At 40.7% G+C, this 24,761-nt stretch overlaps 1 protein-coding gene and 1 pseudogene across 13 annotated transcripts in view; one reads left to right on the forward strand and one right to left on the reverse strand.

The window, feature by feature from the left end:
• The window catches only part of Tfdp2 (transcription factor Dp-2), a 115,170-nt gene that overhangs the window by 39,316 nt on the left and 51,093 nt on the right, over positions 1 to 24,761 (forward strand). The window contains exon 1 of one of the 13 annotated variants that reach the window (XM_040739659.1): positions 21,604 to 21,742. The exons of 9 other annotated variants lie outside the window; for them this stretch is intronic. In XM_040739659.1, coding sequence (XP_040595593.1) covers positions 21,712 to 21,742 — 31 coding nt within the window. In that variant the 5' untranslated portion in view covers positions 21,604 to 21,711. Of the gene's footprint in view, positions 1 to 21,603; positions 21,743 to 22,076; positions 22,153 to 24,761 lie in introns of those variants that run through there. 3 more of the 13 variants (XM_040739668.1, XM_040739666.1, XM_040739662.1) reach the window with 3 other exon arrangements.
• Positions 3,941 to 9,351, reverse strand: LOC106021996 (annotated as a pseudogene).

A 24,761-nucleotide genomic window follows, 5' to 3' on the forward strand; every position in this document is an offset into this window, starting at 1 on the left:
GCTTCAGCCAAAATTCCATTATTCACCTGACTCCCATAAGCCACAGTGTTTCTTGGGACCTCCTGGAATCAGCATCAATTCAGAACCAATATCTAATAGACACTGAAAGTCTGATAGTTTCTTTTCGCCCAATGGCACAGTTATCCTTGAAAAGACCATAGGTCCCTCTGGAGAAGGACTGGAGAAAGGCTAACAGTAAGACTTAGGTATTTTATCAAGATCCTTCCTCAGTGGGACCTGGCTGTCCATTCAAGGGGTTCTGGGTCTACAAGCTGGCTCAAGTCTGGAAATTGGTTCACAGACCTTTTGCCATGATCCAAAATAGCCTTTCTCCCCTCCCTGCCTCCCTCCCTGCCTCCCTCCCTGCCTGCCTCCCTGCCTGCCTCCCTGCCTGCCTCCCTGCCTGCCTCCCTGCCTGCCTCCCTGCCTGCCTCCCTGCCTGCCTCCCTGCCTGCCTCCCTGCCTCCCTCCCTGCCTCCCTCCCTGCCTCCCTCCCTCCCTCCCTCCCTCCCTCCCTCCCTCCCTCCCTCCTTTCTTTCTTTCTTTCTTTCTTTCTTTCTTTCTTTCTTTCTTTCTTTCTTTCTTTCTTTCTTTCAATCTTTCTGCTAATGCGGATCAAACAAAAATTCAGTATTTAATGCCTGGAAACACCATGACTGACTAGCCAGTACCAAAGGTCCACATGAGTTAGGCTACCATAAAATTCACTTTGCCTGTGCTGACCATTATAGGGTCGGTCATTATGGACATTGCTTTTTCTATCCCACCCATTAGGATCGCTAAGATCATCTTGACTTTGGTGATTCAGTGCTGCCACCTGGTCCCTGCTGCCTTAGGCCCAGTTAAACCCACTGCATTTAATTCATCCAACCCTAAGGTCTGGCACAAGAAAAGGGCTGAGTGACAACAAAGCTCTTCCAGTGTGCTGGTGTCCCCAGACCTTTTTGTGTCTTCTGGGCCTTCCCACTCTAGCCTTAAACTTTTGACACCTTTTTAACTGTGCAAGCTTCCATATTAAACCTAGAATCTCCACTCAGAGTACTAATATCGATAAACTCAGCCTGACTGAGCTTTATTTTCCTTCTCCCATTATCCCACACCCTTCAAATCCACCCCCACACGCATTCCCCAGACTTCTGCATGAATGAATTTAGAAGGGTAGTGAGTGGGCTTCCTCATGTACTACACACTTCCCCTCTAAGAACCTGCTTAGCCTTAAGTCTGATTATAGGTCTAGAGGCAACAATTGGTGGACCCAGAAGGACATCACTATTGTCTTGAGTGGTATTCCTTCAGAGAAAGCCACTGCTGGTTTAGCAGACAATGAAGGATTGATTTCCTTTGTTAAAGGTGAAAAGCGCAGTATTTGAGATGTGAATACATCTTCTGAAGAGGGTAAAGAGACCATTTCCTCAGGAGAAAGAAACCTTGAGACCCTTCAGAGTTCTCAGCTTCAATAGGGTCTTCCCACACACCCCCATCTCAAGTTACAGGATCCCATTCTTTTTTGGGGAGGAGGGGGAGTCAAGACAGGCTTCTCTGTAACAGCCCTGGCTGTCCTGGAACTTGCTTTGTAGGCCAAACTGGCCTCAAACTCCTCTGAGATTGGCCTGCCTCTGCCTCTGCCTCCAGAGTTCTGGGATTAAAGGCATGTGCCACCACCCAGTTTAGGATCCCATTCTTTTGCAATTAATGTCCTTTAACTGCTGACACTCTGAAGCCGGAACTTGATTTTTTGCTGTAATTCAGCCAACCTTATAATTGCTCTGTTTGATTTTCCAAAAACTTAAGTTGTGTCTATTGGAGAGAAGATCCTCTTTCAGGACACACTTAGAAACCTTTTGACTGTTTGTGCACATCTGGACCTGGTCAGTTTTATTACCTAACTTCCTTGTTGTCACCATACTTTAAGATGCTAGAAGTTTATCACAGAGTTCTTTATTTTCCTTTGTTGATTTATCCTGAGATTCTAGGAACAACTGGCCAGTATTATCATATTCCTACAAATTGTTAAAAGTTAGTTTCCTCTCACAATTGGTGAATGAATCAGAATCTTTAAAAGCATTTGTTTCCTTAAGTATGTGAAATAGTCCACACTATGGACTTTCAGCACTCTCCAAGCTCCCAGGAGAGGCTTCAGTAACTGTAGGTGTTGGCAAATTGGAAAGTCTATTCAGATACTTAAAATATTCATCCTTCTGTTGTTTTAGAACCACTTCTTGTACCAATATCTGTATTCTCTAGAGTAACAGAACTTATATATAGAATGAATCTCTCTCTAGAAAGGGCATTTATTAGAATGACTTAAAGGATGTGGTCTAGTTAATCCAGCAGTGGCTACCTATGAACAAAAGGTCCAAAATCCAGTAATTGTTCAGTTCCTGAGGTTGGATGTCTCAGCTGGTCTTCTGTATGTGCTGGAACCCCAAAGAAGTAGGCTGTAATGTCAAGGAAGGAATGGAATTGCTAGCAAGGGCAAGAACAATTAGGCAAAGAACAGCTTCCTTCTTCCATGTCTTTTATATAGGCTTCCAGCAGAAGGGGTAGCCAGATTAGAGGTGAGTCTGTTCACCTCAAAAGATCTGGATTGAATGTGTCTTCCTCCCTCAAAGATCCCGATTAGAAGTGAGTCTTCTAATAGCCATCACAATCACCCCGTCTGACTTTGAACTGACACTTTTCCTGCCTCTGCTTCCTAAGTGATGAGATTACAGGCATGTGCTTCCATGTCTGACTTCATTACTTTATGAAATATTTTAATATTATTTGCGTTTTATGGAGTCTGCCTCATGTATATATGGTTCGGGAGTCAAAGAATGGACAGTTTATGCACAGAAGTTGAATAATTCCTTCTGATTGGGTCTCCTGTTCTCTACCCCACTCTTCACCGACATATTTGTCTATATTTCTGTCTTCTAGTTCTTTGAGTCAGGGGACACTATATTTTGTATTAACGTTTAGCACCTTGCAAATCATATAGGTTGGTGCTTTTTAGCTAGAAGTCATAAAACCTGATGAATTTACCTGGTTGATAAAGCATGGCTCTGTTGAATTCTATAGTGTTTATACAACCAAAAAATAGCCAAGTGTTGATGGCACACACCTTTAATCTCAGCACTAAGGAGGCAGAGGCAGGCAGTTCTCTGTGTCACTATTGCCCAGCCCTCCAGTCCTGTTTTAAGAGTACAGGAAAGCCATGTGTGGCCTCAGTCATACAGATAGTGCAGAGGTCACCAGGCTATTAGCCACATCCATTCCCAACCTTCTCAGTGGAAAACAGGTTATATATCTCTTCCATCCAAGGCCGAGTCAGGGTTGTTGAGACAGGGTTTCTCTGTATAGCTTTGGTGCCCATTCTGGCATTTGTTCTGTAGATCAGGCTGGTCTCGAACTCACAGAGATCTGCTTTCTTCTGCCTCTCAAGGACTGGGATTAAAGGCGTGCACCAACCACCTGGCTAGGTGGCATTTTCTTAACTGAGATTTCTTTTTGTTATATCACTTTAACTTGTGTCAAGTTGACATAAAACTATACATCACATCATAATTTAGCCTTTGTCAGCTTGACATACAAACATATTATCAACCTTTCCTTTCTCATTCATCCTGAAGATCTCACATTAAAAACATAAATAACTTGAAAAGTTCTAGTATTTACAACTTCAATTCAATACAAATGCAATCACATTGAAAGTTTTCAGTCCCTTTAAAATATCCAGTCTCTATAAAAATCCACAATCATTCATTCTTATTTTTTGAGACAAGGTTCTCTGTGTAGTCAGAACTAGACAACAATTAGATTAGCACAAAACCAAACTCTCACTAATGTAAGTAAAATGTCCAATATCTGGTATCTACTCAGTATCTTCTGGGTTCCTCCAAAGGCTTCACCACTTCCACCCTCTGCAGCACACAGTTTGTCTTCTAAGCTCAGGCAGGCCTCACTCCTGCTGCTGCTGGTAATCCTGTGATATTGGCATCTCCAAAATGATGGGATCTTTTGCTGCCAGCTGGGCTGCACCTTCACCAATGGCCTCTTCTGACCTCTCACAGTGCCGAGCCTCAGCTACTTCCACCAACTCCTTCATGCCTTGAAAGCCACTACTGTCTTGTTTGGATGACAACATTAGCTGAGTCCCTTCTGCCTTATTTGTCTGTGCTTGGAGGGAAGCTTGTGGATTAAAAAATGGCAGACAGAAAAACGGTCATACTCTTAGTGGCTGCAGCTAAGGGCATATCCTGTAAGAAACCCAAGGGCAGGCCAGTACAAATCCTTGAATACTAACATTCCTCCTTTTTTATTTACTATAAAATGATGAGGTGTAAGAAAGGGATAGTATGTGTGGTGGGATGATGACACCGTGTTCTCAAGACTACTTTCTGCTGACCTGGGGGACATCATTCATCTTTGGGGGACCTGGGAAAGCTGGGGTGCTAGCCATGTCCTGGAGTAGCTGGCTGTTTCATTTCATTATCCAGGCTCTGTGGAACTGTCAGGTGCCTCCTGGACCTGGCAAAATGCTGTTCTTGGTGGATCCAAATCGAGTTTCTGGGGCTTAAAGCTCCTGATCCTTTCCTATCACCACAGCATCATCTTATCATGTAGCCGTGCACCTACAGCTCTGTGGCTAACAGCTGGTGGTCCTGCAACAACAGCTGATAAAGAATGGTCAGTGGGTCTCCAAGAAACATCCCAATGGGAGCAAGGAGCAATAGATGATGACTCAGCTCCCATGAGTGAGGCAGAGAAGTAAAACCCAAAGGTTTCACAGAGGGTCGATTTTGAGACAGATACAGGCCATCCAGAGGCCTCAGAGGGTGAGGGCCAAGAGATCTGAGTCCTAGAGACACAGTTACCTGGTACCAGGACTTCGAGAAAAGCCAGAAGGCGAGTAAAGGACTGTGCTAGAGAAAGGAAGCCTCACATCCAGGGGAATGGTCAGAAGCGGATAACCCTACCTGAGACCCAAATGTTGGTATTGGATGGAAAGCAAAGTCATCAGTTAATGAAAAAGCAGATTTATTACAGGTGGAAGAGATCAGATCTATTGAAGGTGGAGCAGGTGGGTAGGGTCCCAGTATAAAGTGCTGGGAAGCATATTTTTGGTGGGCTTATTCTAAATGAGTGAGGCAGAACAAGATCCTTTTATCAAGCAAGGATCCAGTGAGAAAGCCACAAGCTGCCTTGGTGATTCGTCAATCAAGGTGTGGGACCAAGGGACCAGAGGGTCTGAGACTGGCACAGGCCACCCAGTGGGTTGTCACACAAAGGGTTGGGGCCAAGGGCTCAGAGCCCCACAGAGCCTTGGTTGCCTAATACCAGGACTTAACAAGAAACCACTCTCGAGAGTGAATCTTCACTTGTAGGAACACCTAAGGTGGGGAAGGTGGAGTGGCTCACCAATCATGACGATTTTGATCGGAAGGACCCGTGATCCGGAGAAGCAAGGCTGTCGTGTGAACCGAGTTCCAAGGTCCTGGCATGCCTCAAACTGCCTTCTGGTCAGGGAACCAATATAATTTAAGAAAAGCAGCTCGAGAGAAAGGCACCATGTGAACTTGGGCCTTGCCCCTTTAATGACTTAAGAAAATGCCCTAGATGCTTGCCTACAGCCTGATTTTATGGAGACATTTTCTTAACTGAGATTGCCTTCTGTCAGATGACTTTTCAGCTAGTGTTAAGTTGACAGAAAGTATCCAGCATAGATAGTATAACGAGTTCCCATATGACTTTCACTCAACTGCCCCTATAAGAGGTCACATTAGCGTGACCATATATATTACTACATTGTTAGTAACTGGTCTGTTCTTTATTTAGATTCCCTTAGTTCTAGCCAATGTCATGTTTCTATTCTAAGAGAATTTGTATCATTTTGTGGTTGTACAGTCTTAGTCTCCTTGTTGCTGTTACAGTTTTAAATTTGGAGATACCTGGTCAGATACTTTGTAGACTAGCCCTCAGTTAGAATTTTTGTAAATGTTTTCCTCATGGTATTAGTGGTTAAAAAAAAGAAGAAAAAAGATCATGGCAATTATACCGTGTCAAGGTGTATATTGTCACTGTGACTTATGACAGTGTGAACTTTGATCACTTGGTTGAAATACTGTTTGTCATTTTTTTTCAATGTAAAGTTACCCTTTACTGCCTCTCCTCTTACATGTCATATAGAGATCACAGTTGAGGATTAGAGTTATACTTTACATCCTTGAATGAGAGATGCCTGTCTACAATTAATTAATTTAAGTATGTAAATTAAAACCTCTTATTCATTGAGCCACTTATTTGTATTAGTATGAATTCATGGATAGTATGGATAGTTAGTTTTGATTAGTATTGGTTATAATCTCATACTGCATTTATTTTGCTGTAAAATGACTCCAGATTTCACTGTTGGGGAGCTCTTGCACTTTGTTGCTTTGACATACCCTAATCATTGTGCTTTGTTGTTTTGAGCTGGGATATATAAGAAAGCAGCCTGAGCAAGCCAGTAAGTAGCAATACTCCATGGGCTCTATGTCAGCTCCTGCCTCCAGGTTCATGCTTTGAGTTCCTGCCCTGATTTCCTTTGATGAAGGATACTGTTATGTGGAATTACAAACTAAAATAAGCCCCTTTCTTCTGAGTTGCTTTTGATCATGGTGTTTTACCACAGCAATATTAACCCTAAATGAGACAGAAATTGGTACCAAATTATGGTGTATTGTTATGACAGACATAACCGTTGGATTTCGGGGAGAATTGTGGTAGCATTTGAACTCTGTACTCTAAAAGCCACTGAGTGCTCAGGACTCTGTAAGATGTTCTGTGCAAGCTTGGAAGATAAGAATGCTTAAAGCAATGCAGATAATGGAGGCCTTGTTTGTGACATTTCAGAAGGAAGCGAAGACTTTTGTGGCTATTGATGTTTTGAATTAATCTATGGTCTTGGTTAGCGGGCGCAAAGGCCAGTAACAATAAAGTAAGCCTTAGCATTACTGAGACAAGTTGATGCTGGAGCTGTCTGGAGCTGAGAAATTAGCCATGATTAAGAAGAGACCATCTTCATTGAGGATTATAACTCTGGGAGTATTTCTAAGGGTTAGCACACACAGCCTCTTGTTTAGATAGGGCCATGCCTGCATCTCACATTGGCAGCCAGACTTAGTAGTTTAAGAGTCACCTGGAATGACGTATTGGTTTTGAAGGCATAGAGGAGTCATGGTGCCACTGAAGAGAGCCTAGGAGAGGTTCAGCTCATTTGCAGAGACCTTAGCATTATGAAGAAGCCACTCCTTTAAGGAGAACAGCAGCCATGGAGTGGAGCCAGCCTGAACCTAGAAGATAAGCTGTGTTGCTTGAATGGCAGAGCTAGAAAAGTGGATTTTTCAAGCCCTTTGGAGCCCAGAGGATCATGAATGGATCCTAGACTGCAAGCAACAAATTCTTTATGCCATTAAACTTTGGTTTTGCTTTGTTTTATTATAACTCTGCACTGATTCTTCCCTCTTGGGATTATACAATATGATACTTTTGATTTTGCAAGAGCCCATAGTTTGAGACTTTGAACTTTTAAAGAGACTTTGGAAATTTTTTAGAGAGGGTTTGACTATTTTACAGAAAATTGGAATATTTTAGAGATTTTTAACCATCCTAGAGAGCCTTTGGATATTTGAAGAGGCTTTGAATTTTGAGAGAGACGTTGGATATTCTAAAAAGATGAACTTTTGAAGCGTCTGAAATGTTTAAAGGCTAGAACTTTTAAATGTTTTATGTGGTGTTATATTAATATGACACTTTTGGGACAGCAAGGAAATAAAGGTTATTGCTTAACAATAATGTGTTTGTGTATCAAACTGACAGAAGTCAATTGTGCTGGTTAGTTTTATATCAGCTTGACACAGGTTAGAGACATACCTAAGAAGGGGTAATCTTAGTTGAGAAAAACACTTCCATAAGATTGACCTGTAGGCATTGACCTATAGGTCGCCGGGCGTTGGTGGCGCACGCCTTTAATCCCAGCACTCGGGAGGCAGAGGCAGGCGGATCTCTGTGAGTTCGAGGCCAGCCTGGTCTACAGAGTGAGTTCCAGGACAGCCGCCAAAACAATACAGAGAAACCCTGTCTCGAAAAAACAAAAAACAAACAAACAAACAAACAAAAAAAGATTGACCTGTAGGCAAGTCTGTAGGGTATTTCTTGTGTGTGTGTGTGTGTGTGTGTTTGAGTGCTGGGATTAAAGGCGTGCACCACCAACGCCCAGCTGAGACTTTTTAATATTATTCATCATTGCATTCATTATTGTCTTAGAGTTCAAGTATTTCAAAAGTCTGTCTTACAGAACCTTTCTCAAAGTAGGAACATTGGCAGAATTTGTTATTTACCTGTAGACACTTTGACTACTAGTCAAACTCCTATTTACTTTAAAATCTAGCTGACCAGGAATTTCTCAGTCCCTCCTTGTTTCAGTGCATACGTTCCTTTGGTCCCTGTGCACTTTATTACTGCCTTGTCACATGACATTCTCAAAAGAATTCTCTTTTAGTAGGCTGAGAGCTCTTTGAGGGCAGGGTCCTTCTCATATTTTTACTTTCAGAGTTTCATTAAGTGTCTACAGTTAGTAAATACTGAGGTGTAAACACTTGTTTGCTTTAACATACTCAGAGTTTTTATCAAGTTATTTAACTTTTGAGAAGTGAGAGTGTCTTAAACACTTTTGAAACAAAAATGCTACTGTACTTAGTGAGGAGCATGTCTGAGCTCTTTGTTTTAAGACTAACATTTTAAGAGTTAGAAGCTTAAGAGGTGTATAGTTAGCTAAAACAAGGGCAAGCCTGAAGCTAATTCTATGGTACCCATGGTGAGTGGATATCATACACAGCATAGATACACTGGGGAGCATCCACATTGTAGCCCACAGACTGCAGTATCCAGGATCTCTTTTATAGTTCCAGAAAGTTCTCTGGCTAAAGATCGGTGTCGCATCTGCTGGGCAATGCTGACAATCTCATCAAATTGATGAGATTTGATGTAAAATGATTCCACTGTGTTTAATGTTCTTCTGCTTCTTTCTGTCTCTTGGTGGCTCCTTGAGGGCTTTAATTAAAGATCAGGGCCGAGGCAGAGGGAACCACCTCAGTCTGGTCGTGTCTGCTCTGGATGGTCAGTTTCACTTACTGTGATCCTCAGACCTTTCCTGGTCGCCGTCACCAGCTTTCCCAGGGGACCGATCTTGGGGGCCAAGGCGGATGTGGAGCCAACCTCACCTCTGGTGCACCTCAAGTACAGGACTTTGACCTCATTGGGGTCAAACTTGGGCGGCATGGTGGAGGTGGCTGGTGTTGGATGAACCCGGATTCGGGAAGACTGAAGAAAGTTGCACAGTAGCCGAAAGCTGAAAAGAATTCCTTATAATCTTAAGAGATGATTGTGGGGAAATCACTGAATGCCACTGAAAGTGTTACTTGCTAGTTCTAAGGAGGGACCATAATAATGAATTTTTCTTTGGGTAAAAATATGACTACTTGTTGAGAATGAGATGACGATTAGAGGAATTTGAAAAGCTTAAGTAGGAAGTCATCATTAAACAAAGATTGCTTCAGTGTTGAAAATCTTTCATTGTTTGCTTTTGTGAGACAGAGGTCTCTATATGATAGCCCTGGGTATCCTGTGGACCAGGCTATCCTGAAACTCACAGAATTTGGACTGCCTCAGCCTCATAAGTATTCTGGGATTAAAGACTTGCACTCCCATATTCAGCAGAACTCAAGAGTTTTCACAAATTAGGCGGGTTATATAGAGTTCCATGGTCAGTTCAACAGATTGCTGATTTATGCCCATGTTTTGTCTGTTTTTGAGAAAGGTCTCCTGTAGCCTGGATTGAACTTGAATTTTGTGTGTAGCCAACACTGTTCTTGAATCCCTGATCCTCCTGCCTCCAATTCCCAAGTTCTGGTATTAAAAGCATGTGGTATACCCAGCACCATATTTTCTTCCATTTATTTGACAACCCAAGCCCTGAGGGATTTAGTACTAAGTTTCTGTTTTATTTTGCACTACTTTGAGGTTGCTGTTTCTATAAAAGTCCCTTGGCAGACTTCTGAAGATAAGGTCATATTAAGGTGAGTTTGGCCTTTCTTACTGAGCTAGGCTTGATGGATGTTGTGTTTTAGTGAACGTAGTGAATGGGTGGGTCTGGTTTAATCCTTCAGTCTGTATTTGGTTTCACGGCATTTTAAAATATCTCAATGATCTGAACATAGACACTTGCAAACTATTCTGCAAGTAGTTTTATTTATTGACCTATTCACTTTTTCATAAAGGATGTATGATACTAAATAATTTTCTCTTGCTTGTATTTTCTGTTTATCTTCAATATAAAGATTATTGAAATAATAATGATATGTTTGTCATATTAAATATCTAGATTATAGAAGAAGTGAGAATTAACTTTTAAAAGTGAAAATCAAGAGCCAGATATACTAGCAGGTGCTAGTGATTTCTACACTCCAGAGTCTGAGACAGGAGGATCTGGTGACCAAGAGCAACTTGGGCTACAGAGCTAGACCTCTATCTCCAAAGCAACAAACACATATAGCAAAAAGTAAAAGAAAAGGAAATTCAAGTAGTTTCCAATTTAAAACAAAAGATAAAGGAAAAAGACCAAAGTGACAAGATTCTGTGGTCACCACATCTTTATCTTCGGTGTTGATTACTTTCACAGCATATATGGGTAGCATTACATAATGTTCTTCTAATTTTCAGCTGCATATTCTGGAGACATAAATACTGGAGTCTTTGTTTACTTTTATATTTATTTATCCTATGTGCACCATGGGTTTGTGTGGTGCCCACAGAGGTCAGAAGGTGTTTGATCTCCTGGAACTGGAATTATAGATGGCTGTGAGCCACCATGTGGCTGTGGGAATTGAACCCGCTCCTCTGCAAAAGCAGTGAGCACTCTTAACTGCAGAGCGGTTTCTACAGCCCTTTAAATAGTTTTGATAACATAGTTTATTATTCCTGACCCATGATAACATGACTGGTTGGCTGCCCCCCACCCCGAATTTACAGAGATAAGCCTTCCTTTTTGCCTCTGGAGTACTGGAATTAAAAGCTTGTCCCTGTCTTTTGTCTTTACCTTTTCCTTTCCTTTCAAGACAGGGCCTCCTATAGTCTAGTCTGGACTCAAACTCACTTTCTAGATAAGGATGGCCTTGGATATGCAGTCAGTTACAAAAGCAATTTTACATTGCAGGGATTACAGGCAGGTGCTACCATGCTGGGCTTCAGAATTTTTTGTGCTGTGTACCCAATTGTACACAGGAGTCGTGGAACATTGGTCTTGTTTCCAACAGTTGTAGGTTATTACGAATAAAAGTGCTATGTGCATTCAAATAAAAATTTATGTGTTGACACACATTTTAATTTTCCTAAGGTAAATACCTAGAAGTGGAATTGTTCGGTCTTATGGTAAGTGTTTACTTTTTAAGAAATCACAGAACGTGTTTCCCAACTAGCAATGTTTTTTTAGTTCCTTTCCAGTACTTTCCATGGTTAGGGCTTGATTTTGTTTGCTTTCTTCATTCTGTTAAAATGAATTTATATGCCGTTTCAAGATTTACTTATTTAGCCGGGTGTTGGTGGCGCACGCCTTTAATCCCAGCACTCGGGAGGCAGAGACAGGTGGATCTTTGTGAGTTCGAGACCAGCCTGGTCTATAAGAGCTAGTTCCAGGACAGCCTCCAAAGCCACAGAGAAGCCCTGTCTCGAAAAACCAAAAAAAAAAAAAATTTTTACTTATTTAAGCCGGGCATTGGTGGCTTATGCCTTTATACCAGCACTCGGGAGGCAGAGGCAGGCAGATCTCTGAGTTCGAGGCCAGCCTGGTCTATAGAGCGAGTTCCAGGACAGCCTCCAAAACAATACAGAGAAACCTGTCTCGCAAAACAAAAATAAATAAAGATTTACTTATTGTTTTACCTTTTGTCTTGTCTGTGGAGCAGTGCTAGAGAGATGATTTAGCAGTTCACAGAGCATGGGCTACTCTTGCAGAGGACATGGGTTAAATTCCAGCATCTACATGGCAGCTTACAACCTTCTGTAACTCTAGCTCCAAGGAATCGGATACCTTCTCCTCAGGCTCTAGGCACACACATGTGCACAAACACATACACAGGTAAAATACTCCTATACAGAAGCAAATTTCAAAACTATTTAAGAGGGTCTGCATACAGGCTGTATACACCACAGGTATGTAGAAACTGGGAAAACTTTTAGGAGTGAGTTTTTTTCATCCTATCATGTGGATTCCAGGACTTTTAACTCAGGTCTTCAGTCTTGGCAACAAGTATCTTTACTTGCTAAGCCATCTTGCTGGCCCTGTGTCAGGATTTTAATTTGTACTTCCCTAATGACTAATGATGTTACTGAATGTTTTTTGTGTGCTTTTTTTTTTGCCATTAGTGTATCTTTTCATTAGATAGCTGTTTAAATCATTTGGGTCTCTCCATATTCTATCTCTTCCTCTTTGAAATAGATTCGTAGATCCTAGGCTGGTCTTGAACTTGGTCTTGTAGCTGAGGATGACCTTGAATTTTTAAGTCTTCTGCATCCACTTTTAGAGTGATGGGATTACAGATGGATAACTATGTACAGTTTATGGATATCAAAAGCAGAGCTTTGTGAATGCTGGGAAAGCACTCTGACTAACTGAGCTGTATCCTCAGCTCTTTTGTTTTTCATTGGATTGTTTGCCTCATTGTTTAAGTCTGGATATGAGTCCTTTATCATATGTGTATAGCAAACATTTTCTCCTACCTTATAAGTTTTATTTTTAACTGAAATTCTAAAGAACAGGTATTTTTACTAAGTGGAAGTATATTTGGAGTCAGGCATGTGACACATGCCTATAATTAAAGGCAGATTCAGGAAGTTCTAGAGCTTAAGACCGGCCTGTGCTCCTCAGTGAATTCTAGGTCAGTCCAGGCTACATAGTCTTGAAACAGTAGAAAATATGGGCTTGTCTTACTGAAAATTTTCCCTATGATTTTATTTACAGGCTTTATAATTATAATTCTTTTGTTTGTTTGTTTTCAAGACAAGGTTTCTCTGTGTAACAGTCCAGACTGCCCTGGAACTCACTCTGTAGAAAAGACTGGCCTTGAACTCACAAACCTGCCTACCTCTGCCTTCTGAGTGTATAATTATAGCTCTTAGATTTAAGTCTGGTAGATTTTTAACTAATTTTGTATATGGAATGAGATGAGGGATAAAGTTGCCAATTTTGAATGTGAATATTTGATAATTTCAACATCACTTTTTGAAAATGCTAGACTTTCTCATAGAATTATTTTGTACTTCTGTCATGTTCAGGTGGTTATAACTGAGGATTGGTTCAGATTCTGTTCTTGATCTGCGTCTGACTCCCACCAGTGCTACACCTAATTAATATAGCTTATTGTTTCTCATTTAAGAACAACTTCATCCGTTGGGGACACTTAGCAAAGTCTAGAGAAATTTTTGATTTTCACAACTGGAGGTAGAAACGTTGCCTGGTAGTTGGAGAGAGAGGCTAGGGATGCTACCAAAACATCTCTAATACACAAGAGAAGCCAGCCCCTTGTGCAGTCTAAAATGTTAATACTGCCAAGCTTTAAAATCTGCTATACTTTGTTAAAAATAGTTTATTTTATTTGCATTGGTGTTTTGCCTGCATGTATGTCTATGGGAGGGTGTCAGATCTTGGAGTTACAGATCATTTGTTAGCTGTCCTGTGGGTGCTGGGAATTGAACCCCGGTCCTCTGGAAGTGCAGTCTGGGCTCCTAACCTCAGAGCCATCTCCAACCTACCAAAACTGCTAAACTTTTAATTAAGCCTTAAAATCAAGACATTGTAAGTCATTCGATTTTAGTCTTTTTTTTTTTCAGAATTGTATTAGTTATTCTAGCTCTTTTGAGGTTGTTTGTTTGTTTGTTTGTTTTTTCCCCAAGACAGGGTTTCTCTGTGTAGTCTTGGCTGTCCTGGAACTTAGCCTCAAACTCACTGAGATCCTTTTCCTGCCTCTGCCTCCCCCTTCTGTGTGCTAGGTAGTGCGCTACCACCATCCTGCTGCTCTTTTGAGTTTTTGTTTTTGTTTTTCTTGGTTTTTAGAGACAGGGTTTCTCTGTGTAGCTTTGTAGGCCAGGCTGACCTCTAACTCACAGAGATCCACCTGTCTCTTGTGAGTTTTTAGTTTTGTTTAGTTTGGGGGGCCTGTCTTCAATTCACCGTGTAGTTGAGAATGACCTTGACTCCTGTTCCTCCTGTTTCCACTTCCCAACTGGAATGTTGGGATCAAAGTTGTACTTTTATCACACCTAGTCTATATGGTGTTGGGAATTGAACCCACAGCTCCATGCATGGTAGACAAGCACTTTATCAAGTCTGCTACTGACATTTTAGAAAGACTTTTGAAGCACATTTTAGGAGCAGACGTGGTGAGGTACACTTGTAATCCTGATTCTCATGGAGTGGATTCAGTATGATCTGGGGTTCAGGTTCATCCTGGGCTATATAACCAGTTTAAGGCTACTCTAGTCTATGTGTGACACTGGTGGGGGTTGGAAGGGTTGGGAGGGGTGGAAAGGAAAAGGAAAAAGAGGAAGTCAACACATTGTAGTAACTCCAGCCTGAAATTCCAGAGCTTGGGAGGATAAGGCAAGACAATCACTTCAAGTCTAGACTGGCTACAGAGTGAGACCCTGTCTTAAAACAACAGACGTCAGGGTAGGGTGGTGGCGGCGCACACCTTTTCCCTGCACTCAGGAGGCAGAGGCAGGTGGATCTCTGTGAGTTTAAGGCCAGCCTGGTTTACAAAGATCATGTCATAAACAGACAAACAAAACAAAGAGGCCGTGCCCCAGAAGAAATTTTCATTTCATCAAACTAAAGACCCAAAGACAGAATATCAGGGACAAGGTATCATACTTGCAAATTTAAGGAAGTTGGCTCTTCCTGTTAGCTACTTGCAGCTGTTCCCTGTGTTGCAAAGTCTTGTCTATAGCATCCAGAGCTCCTTTTCTCCTGTCTCTCTAATACCTGTACTTCCCCCTTGGTGATGCAGTTCTCTATAGGCAATAGTGTATTTCCATTTGTAAAGAGGCTACTAGTAGGAAGGAGCCGAAAAGAAAATGAGTATGCGTTTTGTTTTTTTGAGGTCTGTCTTAGTTCATGTTGCTTAATAAAATTAAGAGATGTATGCCAGGCAGTGGTAGCACACACCTTTAATTCTTGAGAGGCAAAGGCAGGAGGATCTCTCTGAGTTTGAGGCCAGCCTGGTCTACAGAGCAATTTCCAGGAGAGCCAGGGCTACATAGAGAAAACCTATCTCGGGAAACCAAACAGCTAACAAGCAAACAAACAAATAAATAAAAGTTTTAAGAGATGTATTTAGGTCACAGTTTTGGAGGCTACAAGTACAAAGTCAAGTTTGGACTTTTGGTGAGGGCCTTCCATCTGTAATCACAGTAGAGTAGAATGGTAACCTCATGACAGGGAAGATGAAAGAGGGAGAGAGTGAAAATATGAACACAGCAAGATAGGAGGGAAGGGGGTTAGGGAGGGTCAAGGGTCATCTTTTTATAACAGTTCACTCACACAGGAATTAAGACCTAACTATTCTTTGAGATCAGCACTGATGTAGTCATGAGTCATCTCTGAAAGTTTCTATCCCTTAAATATCCCTCTGCTTCCTCACAGTGCCATACTAGGAACCATCTTTCAGCTCATGAACATTTTGGGAATACAGTCATGTCTAAACTATAGTAAAGTCCTATATAATAAAAACCCAGAAAGCTTTTTGCTGTAGTGTTACAACAAATGGATTTTGTTTGTTCTTCAGAGGTTCATTTTTTAAGGGCTTGTGAGATGCCTCAGTGGGTAAAAAGTACTTCCTACAAGTGCCTGATAACAGAATTTAGTCCCTGAAATCCACAGAAGGAGAGAATTCAGTTCTGAAGGTTGTCCTCCGGCACATATGCTCACACATGCACTAAAAATTTAAAACAAAAGTCTTTATATGAGTTCAGGGCATCCAATGCCCTTTTATATTTCTCATGGATACTGAATATACATGCTGCCCAGATGCACACACATAAAGGCAATACACCCATGCTCATAAAATAAAAATTTTTTTTGGTTTTTTCGAGACAGGGTTTCTCTGTGACTTTGGAGGCTGTCCTGGAACTCACTTTGTAGACCAGGCTGGCCTCGAACTCACAGAGATCCGCCTGCCTCTGCCTCCCAAGTGCTGGGATTAAAGGCGTGTGCCACCAATGCCTGGCTTAAAGTAAATTTTTTTAAAGATTTTATTTATTTAATGTATGAGTGCTCTATCTTCATGTATGTCTTTATGCCAGAAGAGGGCATCAGATCTCATTATAGATGGTTGTGAGCCACCGTGTGGTTGCTGGGAATTGAACTCAGGTCCTCTGGAAGAGCAGCCAGTGCTCTTAACCTCTGAGCCATCTCTCCAGCCCCAAATAAAATAAATCTTAAAAGAAAAGGGGGTTGGGGATGTCATGTGTTAAAATCTCATTTCTTTGGCAATGGCAGACTTTTTTTTTTTTTTTTTTTTTTTTTGAGATAGGTTTTCTCTGTGTAACATCCCTGGCTGTACTGGAACTCGCTCTGTAGACCAGGCTGGTCTCGAACTCACAGAGATTCACTGCCTCTGCCTCCAGAATGCTGGGGTTAAACGTGTGCCCCACCACCACTTAGCTTCAAAGGTAGTCCTTTAAGAGTTTAATGAGAGATCCTTAGATCATGGGCGGCCGGTGCTTCCCCATTTTACCCAGAGGTAATATGCTTTCCTGAAGCATGTTCTTATGAGAGTGAACCATGACCATCTCTGACTTCATGGTTTACTATGTGGACTCTACTCTTGCACATGTTTCTGCCATTGCCATGGATAGTGGGACTGAGGCTGTTGACTGCTCCATGCTTCTGCCTGTAGCAGCCTAACGAGTTCCTTTCTGAGATTCCACTCAGGTGAAGTGGACATTCTTGGCTTTACATCACAGAATCTGAATGAGTTGGTATGAAGCAGAGTTGGAGTCTAAGGAAAATTTTAACTATGTGTATGCACATATATGTGTTATTCATGCATATATGTGCACACATGCACAGGGGTAATAGAAAGGTGCCTAGGGGAAGCATAAGACACATGCAAGTTTGGATGTGGGCTTCTCAAGGGAGAATTTTCCCTAAGGGTCCTTGCAGTAGCCATATATACCATTTTGGTGACTTCTAAAGTTTAAAAGTGTTGCTGAGGATCTTACATGAGTCAGGAGGGTGGTTCCTGGGGTACATTGCGTAGGATTACAGCTGATAAAGTAAAACCCTCAGGTCAGAGTATTGTGCAGAAAGTTAAGATAAGATGTTTTGTGTGTCCTGTATACATATCAGGATTGCAATGAATCTGGCTCAATACAAATTATAAACTTACTTAAAACATGAAGAAATTTTCATTTACTTTATTTTGTTTTTGATTCCAAGTATATGCCAGGCTGGCCTGGAAGTCATTGAGTAGTTGAAGATAACCTTGAACTCCCGATTCTCCTGCTTCTTCCTCCAGTACTAGGGTTATGTGCATGCACCACCATGCAGTGCTGATCTAACTAGAGTTTAGAGAAGAATGGAAAAGCACAGGACAATCGTTAAGAATTTTTGTAGATTCCACACCTTTAATCCCAGCACTTGGGGGGCAGAGAGAGGCAGGTGTATCTCAGTGAGTTTGAGGCTAGCTTGGTATGCAAAGCAAGTTCCAGGACAGTCAGGGCTGTTACACAGAGAAAGGTGGAAAATCTCTACAAAAAAGGAGTATACACTATTAAGGAAACAGCATTGTGTTACCACTTGGTTACTGTAACAAATATTTGAGGCAAATCAACTAAAAAGAGAAGAAAAGTTTGTTTTGACTCATCATTTTGGAAGTTTTAGTTTATAATTGATAGGCCCCAGTACTTTGGACCAATAGTGGTGCAGTGCATCATGGCAGAATTACCTAGCAGAGAAAGCCCATTTACCTCATGGTTGGGAACCCAGCCTTCAAGGTTTCATATTTCCAAAACCCATTTAAAGGCATGTCTTATTAGACCCTATATCTAAAAGTTTCTGCTACCTCCCAATAGGATTATTGACTGAGGACCAAATAATAATAATAATTATTATTATACATGGTCTATTTATGGAGTCTTGGCTGTCTTGGAGCTCAAAATCAGGCTGACCTCAAACTCACCAAGATCCACCTACCTCTGCCTTCCAAGTGTGGGGATTAAAGGCATGTACCACTGGTCCTGCTAGGATCAAAGCTTTTAACATCTTTAAAGGCTTTTTAGGGATAATATAGCTCTAGACTTTAGCAAACATCAGGGATAGAATCTTGGAGAATGCCTATTCTAAAAATAGGACATGAAGCAACAAAGGTAAACTTGATTGCTATGTGACATTTTAAGAAATCAATATTAATCCATTCAAATGGTTTCAGGGATCCTTTGCTTAGGTCCAGATAATATCTTAACGACCTAGCCATCTCTGTAACCCCTGAATAGAGTTTATATATAATGATTAAGAAGAAATTGTTTTAGAAGATGCTTTAAAAACTTTAAATACATTGTGTGTGTAAGTGTGTGTGTATGTAGTGGTTGGAGGACAACTTGTGGGAGTCAGTTTTCTCCCATCATTTGGATCCTGGGGATTTCAACACAGGTCATTAGGTTTGGTGGCAGGTGCCTTTGCCCATTGAGCCATCTTACTGGCCCTCCAAAGATGCTTTTTATTATGACAGTGTAAAATCCTCTGCAGTTCCCCACACTGTGTCATATGACACAGAAGGTAACAATTATTCTGCCGGCTAAGAGACAAAGGAGTGCAGTAGATTGGAGGCCCAAGGTGAGATCAAACAGTGGAGACTGAAGAACGCCAACAGGGAAGGAGAGTAAGCAGCAGAATGGAAACATCCTGGAACAGAAGTGGTTTGAAGGTGCTGTGTGTGGAGTGGACAGATGCCAGGTTGATTTGCTGTCTGGTTTGGTGACTGATATGTAACAGGTACTCAGTTTGCATTTGTTGACTAAAGAATGAATGCTGATTAGGAAGGAAATGTGTTCCTGCAAGAACAGAGGGATCTTTGGTTCATTGCTTGACCTGTCTTAGGGCTGCTATTAAGCTTACTTTTTAAATATATAAGGTAACTTATGTTTGAACTTGAAAGCAATGTCCAGCTTTGGGTAAGGAGAGGAATGACCTATGGTTGAGAGGTATGGTGAGTAGATGTGAATCTAATTTTTTTTGCTTTGAAACTATAAAATAGGTATGACGTCATCTACTCCCCAGATATATCCCAGTCTCTAGTGACATAGGTAAGCCCTCCAGCTGATCTGACAGGTTATAGAGATTTGTGCCTACTTTCTCTACCGGAAGCATCCTTTGCTAAGATGATCAAGGATAATGCAAGATATGGGGAGTTGAAAACTATTTCCAGTGTTTTAAACAAAGGATTTATTTTTAAATGTGTATGAGTGTTTTGTCTACATGTAATTCTGTGCTCCATCTGTATACCTGATGTCTGTAGAGGTCAGATTACCTGGAACTGAAGTTACAGGTGGTTGTGATCTGCCATGTCAGTACTGGGAGTTGAACCCTCATCCTCTGAAAGAACAGCCAGTTCTTAACTACTGAGCTATCTCTCAGCCCAAAGATTTTAATATAAAAAATTGGCTGGATTCTGTGTGTTTTCCAGCTTTCTTCTCTTATTCAGAATTCTTTTTTGAACTCTTGACTTGCTGTATAAACTTAGCTAATTGAATTTTTAAGTGTGTGTGTGTGTGTGTGTGTGTGTGTGTGTGTGTGTGTGTGTGTGTACGTGTTATCATGGAGGCCAGAAGGACCGTGTCATAGTCCCTGGAGCTAGAGTTATTGCAGTTGTGGGCAACCCAACATAGATGCTGGAAACTGAGCTTGGACACCAAACTTGGCTCCTTTGGAAATGCAGCAAGTGCTCCTATCACTGAGCCATCCTTCCAGTCCCTGTTCATTGAATTTTAGTAGATTGCTCAAATACAGTAGACTCACCGTTGATACTTTAAGACATGACAACATGAAAAGGTTCAGGGTCCTATAAGTTTTTTTTTTTTTTTGTTTGTTTTTGTTTTTTTTTTGTTTGTTTGTTTGTTTGTTTGTTTTTTTGGTTTTTCGAGACAGGGTTTCTCTGTGGCTTTGGAGGCTGTCCTGGAACTCACTTTGTAGACCAGGCTGGCCTCGAACTCACAGAGATCCGCCTGCCTCTGCCTCCCAAGTGCTGGGATTAAAGGCGTGCGCCACCAACGCCCGGCTTCCTATAAGTTGTATTTTCAGTTTTACTGTTTATAAACTAACTTCATTCCTACCCCATATCACTGTTGGTGTATGTCTGTGTGCATATTAGTGTAATATGTGTTAGCAAAAAAAAGTTTGAGTAAGAAAAATCATGTGGTCTCTTTCCGTCATTGTTGATTGGAATGGCAGACAGGTACTGTTGAAGATTCTGAGGATACAATACTAAGAGCAAAGCACAAAATTCTTGCATTCCTAGAGCTATCGTCAAGAAATACATTTTAAAAGTGGGTTTGGTGCCTCATTCCTGTCATTCCCACACTTAGGAGGCTGTGGCAGGGTGTCCACATATTCTAGGCCAGCGTGGACTGCAAAGTAGGAGCCTGTCCCAAACAATATATACCAGCTAAATTATATTGGAACTTTAATTCCTGTGTAGTTCTGGTTAAGGACAAGAAGCAAGCAGCAAACAAGAAACCTTGTTTCAAAGGGGAATTTTTCCACTGTAGGTGGCATCTGATCAGAGAAGGAAAGGCACCTCTGTCATTGTGGGTGGTGGTACTCACATGGTGCGGATAGATGGGACACTAATAAGGCACTGGAGGCAGGGATTTTTGTTTGTCTTTTGTCTGTTGTCTTCAGTACTACTGTATCCCCAGGCCCCAAAATAGTCCTTGGCTTATGATCAATATTCAGTAAATAAGTGTTGGTGGAGGTGCTTGTTGTTTAAACTTACTTAAAGATATATATGCTTCAGTAAATTTTTTTGTATCTAGGCAGTTGGAAATTTTATTTCCGTTGCCTTATTTGTAATGTTTTTGCAGCAAAAGCATATGAATATTGTTAGTTAATCTTCTAGTTATCTATTATTTCAAAGAGTAGGCTTGGACATGAACTTAAAAGGTCATCTGTTGTTTAATTTTCTGTGTAGGAAAATGGAATAAGATGATTAGGTATGTAATTTTAATTAATCATTAAAAAACTAGAACAACATAATGGGTGCTCTCTTGAGAAAGTGGAGAAAGGTACTTAACCCTAGATATTAAAAAAAAAAAAAACCAAAAAGTTTAAAGCTTCTAACCGCGTGGGAAAGTGGGAGGGAAAATAGAACAGCACTAAGCTGCTCTTTGTTGATATCAGAAGCCGGCCTGTCATTCACTTTGGCGTTGAAGCATGGCCTATCTCAGGGGGCAGGACGAGGACTGTTTTTTCCCTCCCACAAGGGCTGGACAGTTTCTACAGGCTCAGAAGGCTCCGAGCAGTTTTTCAAGTTTCTCCTCCTTTTTCTCTCCGAAATTCATGGTGCATTTGCTCTGCTTTCAAAATGCGTTAAGGTCTTCTGCTTTGTTACTGACTGCCTTGGAGCCAGCAGATAGTCGGACATGTATAATTCGAATTATGCAGGTCTTGTGAGTAAGTTAATTTTATTTTTTAAACTACTTAAAATTCAAAAGATATTTAGAAAAATGATAGTTTGGACTTAGGTATTTTATCATCTTCTACCTTTAAGCTTTTTTTTTTATTTCAAAAAGGCTTTGTAATTAAGCAAGAAAGCAGGCTCTATGCAGAAAAGCCACTTTCTCAGCACCTGTGTTTGAGTTTCTTTGGATGTGTCTTTGTTACTTGGGCAGTCGCACATGTCTGTTTAAGTCACTTGACCTGTTTTCTTGAGCATCTTTTTAGTTTTATTGAGAAGTATTTTAAATTGAGCTTGTCTGAGCTCGATTGCTTACGTCTGAACAGTCTCAAGTTTCCACTGAATGGTAACAAAGACTGTAGAGTGTTGTTGGTACTGCAGTGAGAGGCATGCTTCCTTAGACCAGGTAAGAGAGACGAGTTTGTTTCTCCCAGCCCGGGAAGCTTTTACGATGTTTGTATTTGTTAAGCAGCTGCCATGCTACATAGAAAAGTAGCCAGGAACATGCTGATTTCAAGACGTCCTTGCTGGTTACAGATAGAAAAACTACAGAGCATGGGGGGTAGGGGATGGGGGAGGGGTAGAGTTAGCCTAGTTTATCCTCAGCTATTTATATAAATATTAAAATGAAAAAAATTCTGGAATTCATTTTAATTCCACTTAAAAGTTAAAGAAGCAGTTGAAGATATCAGTCATTTAAAGGTACTTCATGTTATTCCTCGTGGAAGCAATTCTAGTGATAGTTTTTACTTTCATTTTTTCCAGTAAATAAAATGAGATTTGCCCTTATTAAATATTTTTGTTTATGAAAACTTTTAAATTGTCAGCAACAAAGTATGCTTTATTCAGATCTCTAGAAATCAACCTGCACATGAAAAAAATTCAGCCTTTGTAGTTATTTTGTTCCCTTTTTTCCCTAGTACAATTTTCTTAAAAGTATTTGTGCTTTGAAAATGTCAGCTGTATTCTAATGAAGCTCCGGCATTGTTTGCTCAGAAAGGAGCTGGTGCATTCCGCTGCTTGATGGTTTATTATGAGGCACAGTGTGAGAGTGGGTGGCACCATTTGGTGTCTGCCTCTTGGGGTAGTGACTGCCATTATGTTAGCTTTCGATTGGCAAAGAAAATATAGCATGCAAGATGCTATACAGAATCTGGGTACTGTGAAAAAAATCTTACCTCTAAACAATTCTTAGTGAGCCAGGAATGTGTAACAGCTTGATTGAGTTGATCATTTCAAGTATACCTTTGAAGTCTGCATTGTGGTTACAATTTATGTTCAGTGAAGCACTTATCTTCTGGTTGTTTTTTTTTTAATGTCATTCTTTTTACTTTAATAAGAAAATAAATGGTTTGTGTAAGCTACAAATTTTTAATGACTATGGCAATGTTTTCAATAATGTACTTCCAACAAGTTAAAGGAAAAAAGTTTAAAGAACTTAGAATGGGTAAGAAGGGGGAGTTGGAGAGGGGCAGAGAGCCTTTTTTTCAGTTAGGAAAGCCCTGATGAAGAAAAAAAAGCAACAGATGTTTCTTCTGTTACAATTGAAGTTCTTTCATTCAAAATTCAACAGTAGCTGAAATGAGGAGAGAGGGGGGTCATAAATCCAACCTAAATGGTGAATAAATAAAACAGTCATTTATCATTTATAATTTATTTAAAATTCATCCTTTATAGTCAGGATTTCAAAATCAGCATAACAAAAATGAGTACAACTTTTTGTTAAGGAGGCCGTTTAAAAAAAAAAAAACCTCAAATTGTGTAGTGAAAATAAAGTTAATTTAGAGCATTTAAATTACAGGAAGCCCAAAGTAAAATAAAATATAGGAAATGCTTAGTTGCAAAAGTTTGTAATTGCACAATAGGTGCAAAGGCTTAAAAAGAAATAGGAAACATCAGTTATCCGTGTTGATAGGTTATTCTATAAGAAGTGTGGAACTTATTCCAAAGACTTTCTGAATGAAAAATGTGGGAGAAATGTTTTGAGTGTAATTGAAGTGATACGTTTCAGTTTGTCCATGAAAAGAAAACTCATAAGCTTAAATTGGTTGCTCATGGAAAAAGGGTGATGTTTATTTGCTGGAAAGAGCAGGAAGGAAGACAATATAATATAAACATAATGAAGGCAATCATGTAATTTTTAGAAGTTTTGTATTTATCAAATTCATTATGAGTGAAATAAAAACCTTTTATAAGTAGCACACAAAGGGCATTTTGTGCTCTTGTATAATTTGCCCTTACACATGTTACAGTTATTCTTTTGGGGGTGGGAGGAGCTATAGGGTCTTATGTACCTCAGATTGTTAGAACTCTTTTTGGGGGGCGCAGGATACAGGATCTCACTATGTAGCTCTGACTGACTTGAAACTCAGAGAGATCCACCTCCATCTGCCCCGTGTGCTGGTTTTAAAGTTGTAAGCTGCCATGCCGGGCCTGGCCTAGAACTTTTGATCCTTCTGCTTCTGTCCCCAGAGTGCTAAAATGATAAGAATAGGCCACCACTCTCATCTAACTTTATGGGGGTCTTTTGGTGTTGGTAGAATGGAGTAATTGTATCTAGGCAACCTGCTTCCATTTAGCTGTATCCTTGGCCTTTATGCTTTTCTTTTAAAAAGGTATTGTTGGCAGTGTGACGGCCATGAGTGCCGTGGCACACGTGGAGTCAGTTCTTTTCCCTCATCTTTACATAGGATGCTGGGTCCTGAGGTCGAACTCAGTCAGGTTGCTGAGCTGGAGGGACACTTTACCCACTAAGCTATAAAAATCTTGGGCCCCTTATGTTTTTCTTAGAGGGAACCTTTTATTTGTTTGGTTTGGTTTTAGTTTTGGAGTTGTTCTTTTTTTGTTGTTGTTGTTTTGTTTTTGTTTTTGTTTTAGACAGGGTCTCTATATATAGCCCTGACTCTCCTGGAACTCATTCTATAGACCAAATTGGCCATGAACTCAGAGGTCTGCCTGCCTCTGTTTGCAGAGTGCTGGAGTTAAAGGTATGTGCCACCCACACCAGGCAAACTT

Source organism: Mesocricetus auratus, unplaced genomic scaffold (genome assembly GCF_017639785.1).
Source record: "Mesocricetus auratus isolate SY011 unplaced genomic scaffold, BCM_Maur_2.0 Super-Scaffold_100691, whole genome shotgun sequence".
Lineage (NCBI taxonomy): Eukaryota > Metazoa > Chordata > Mammalia > Rodentia > Cricetidae > Mesocricetus > Mesocricetus auratus.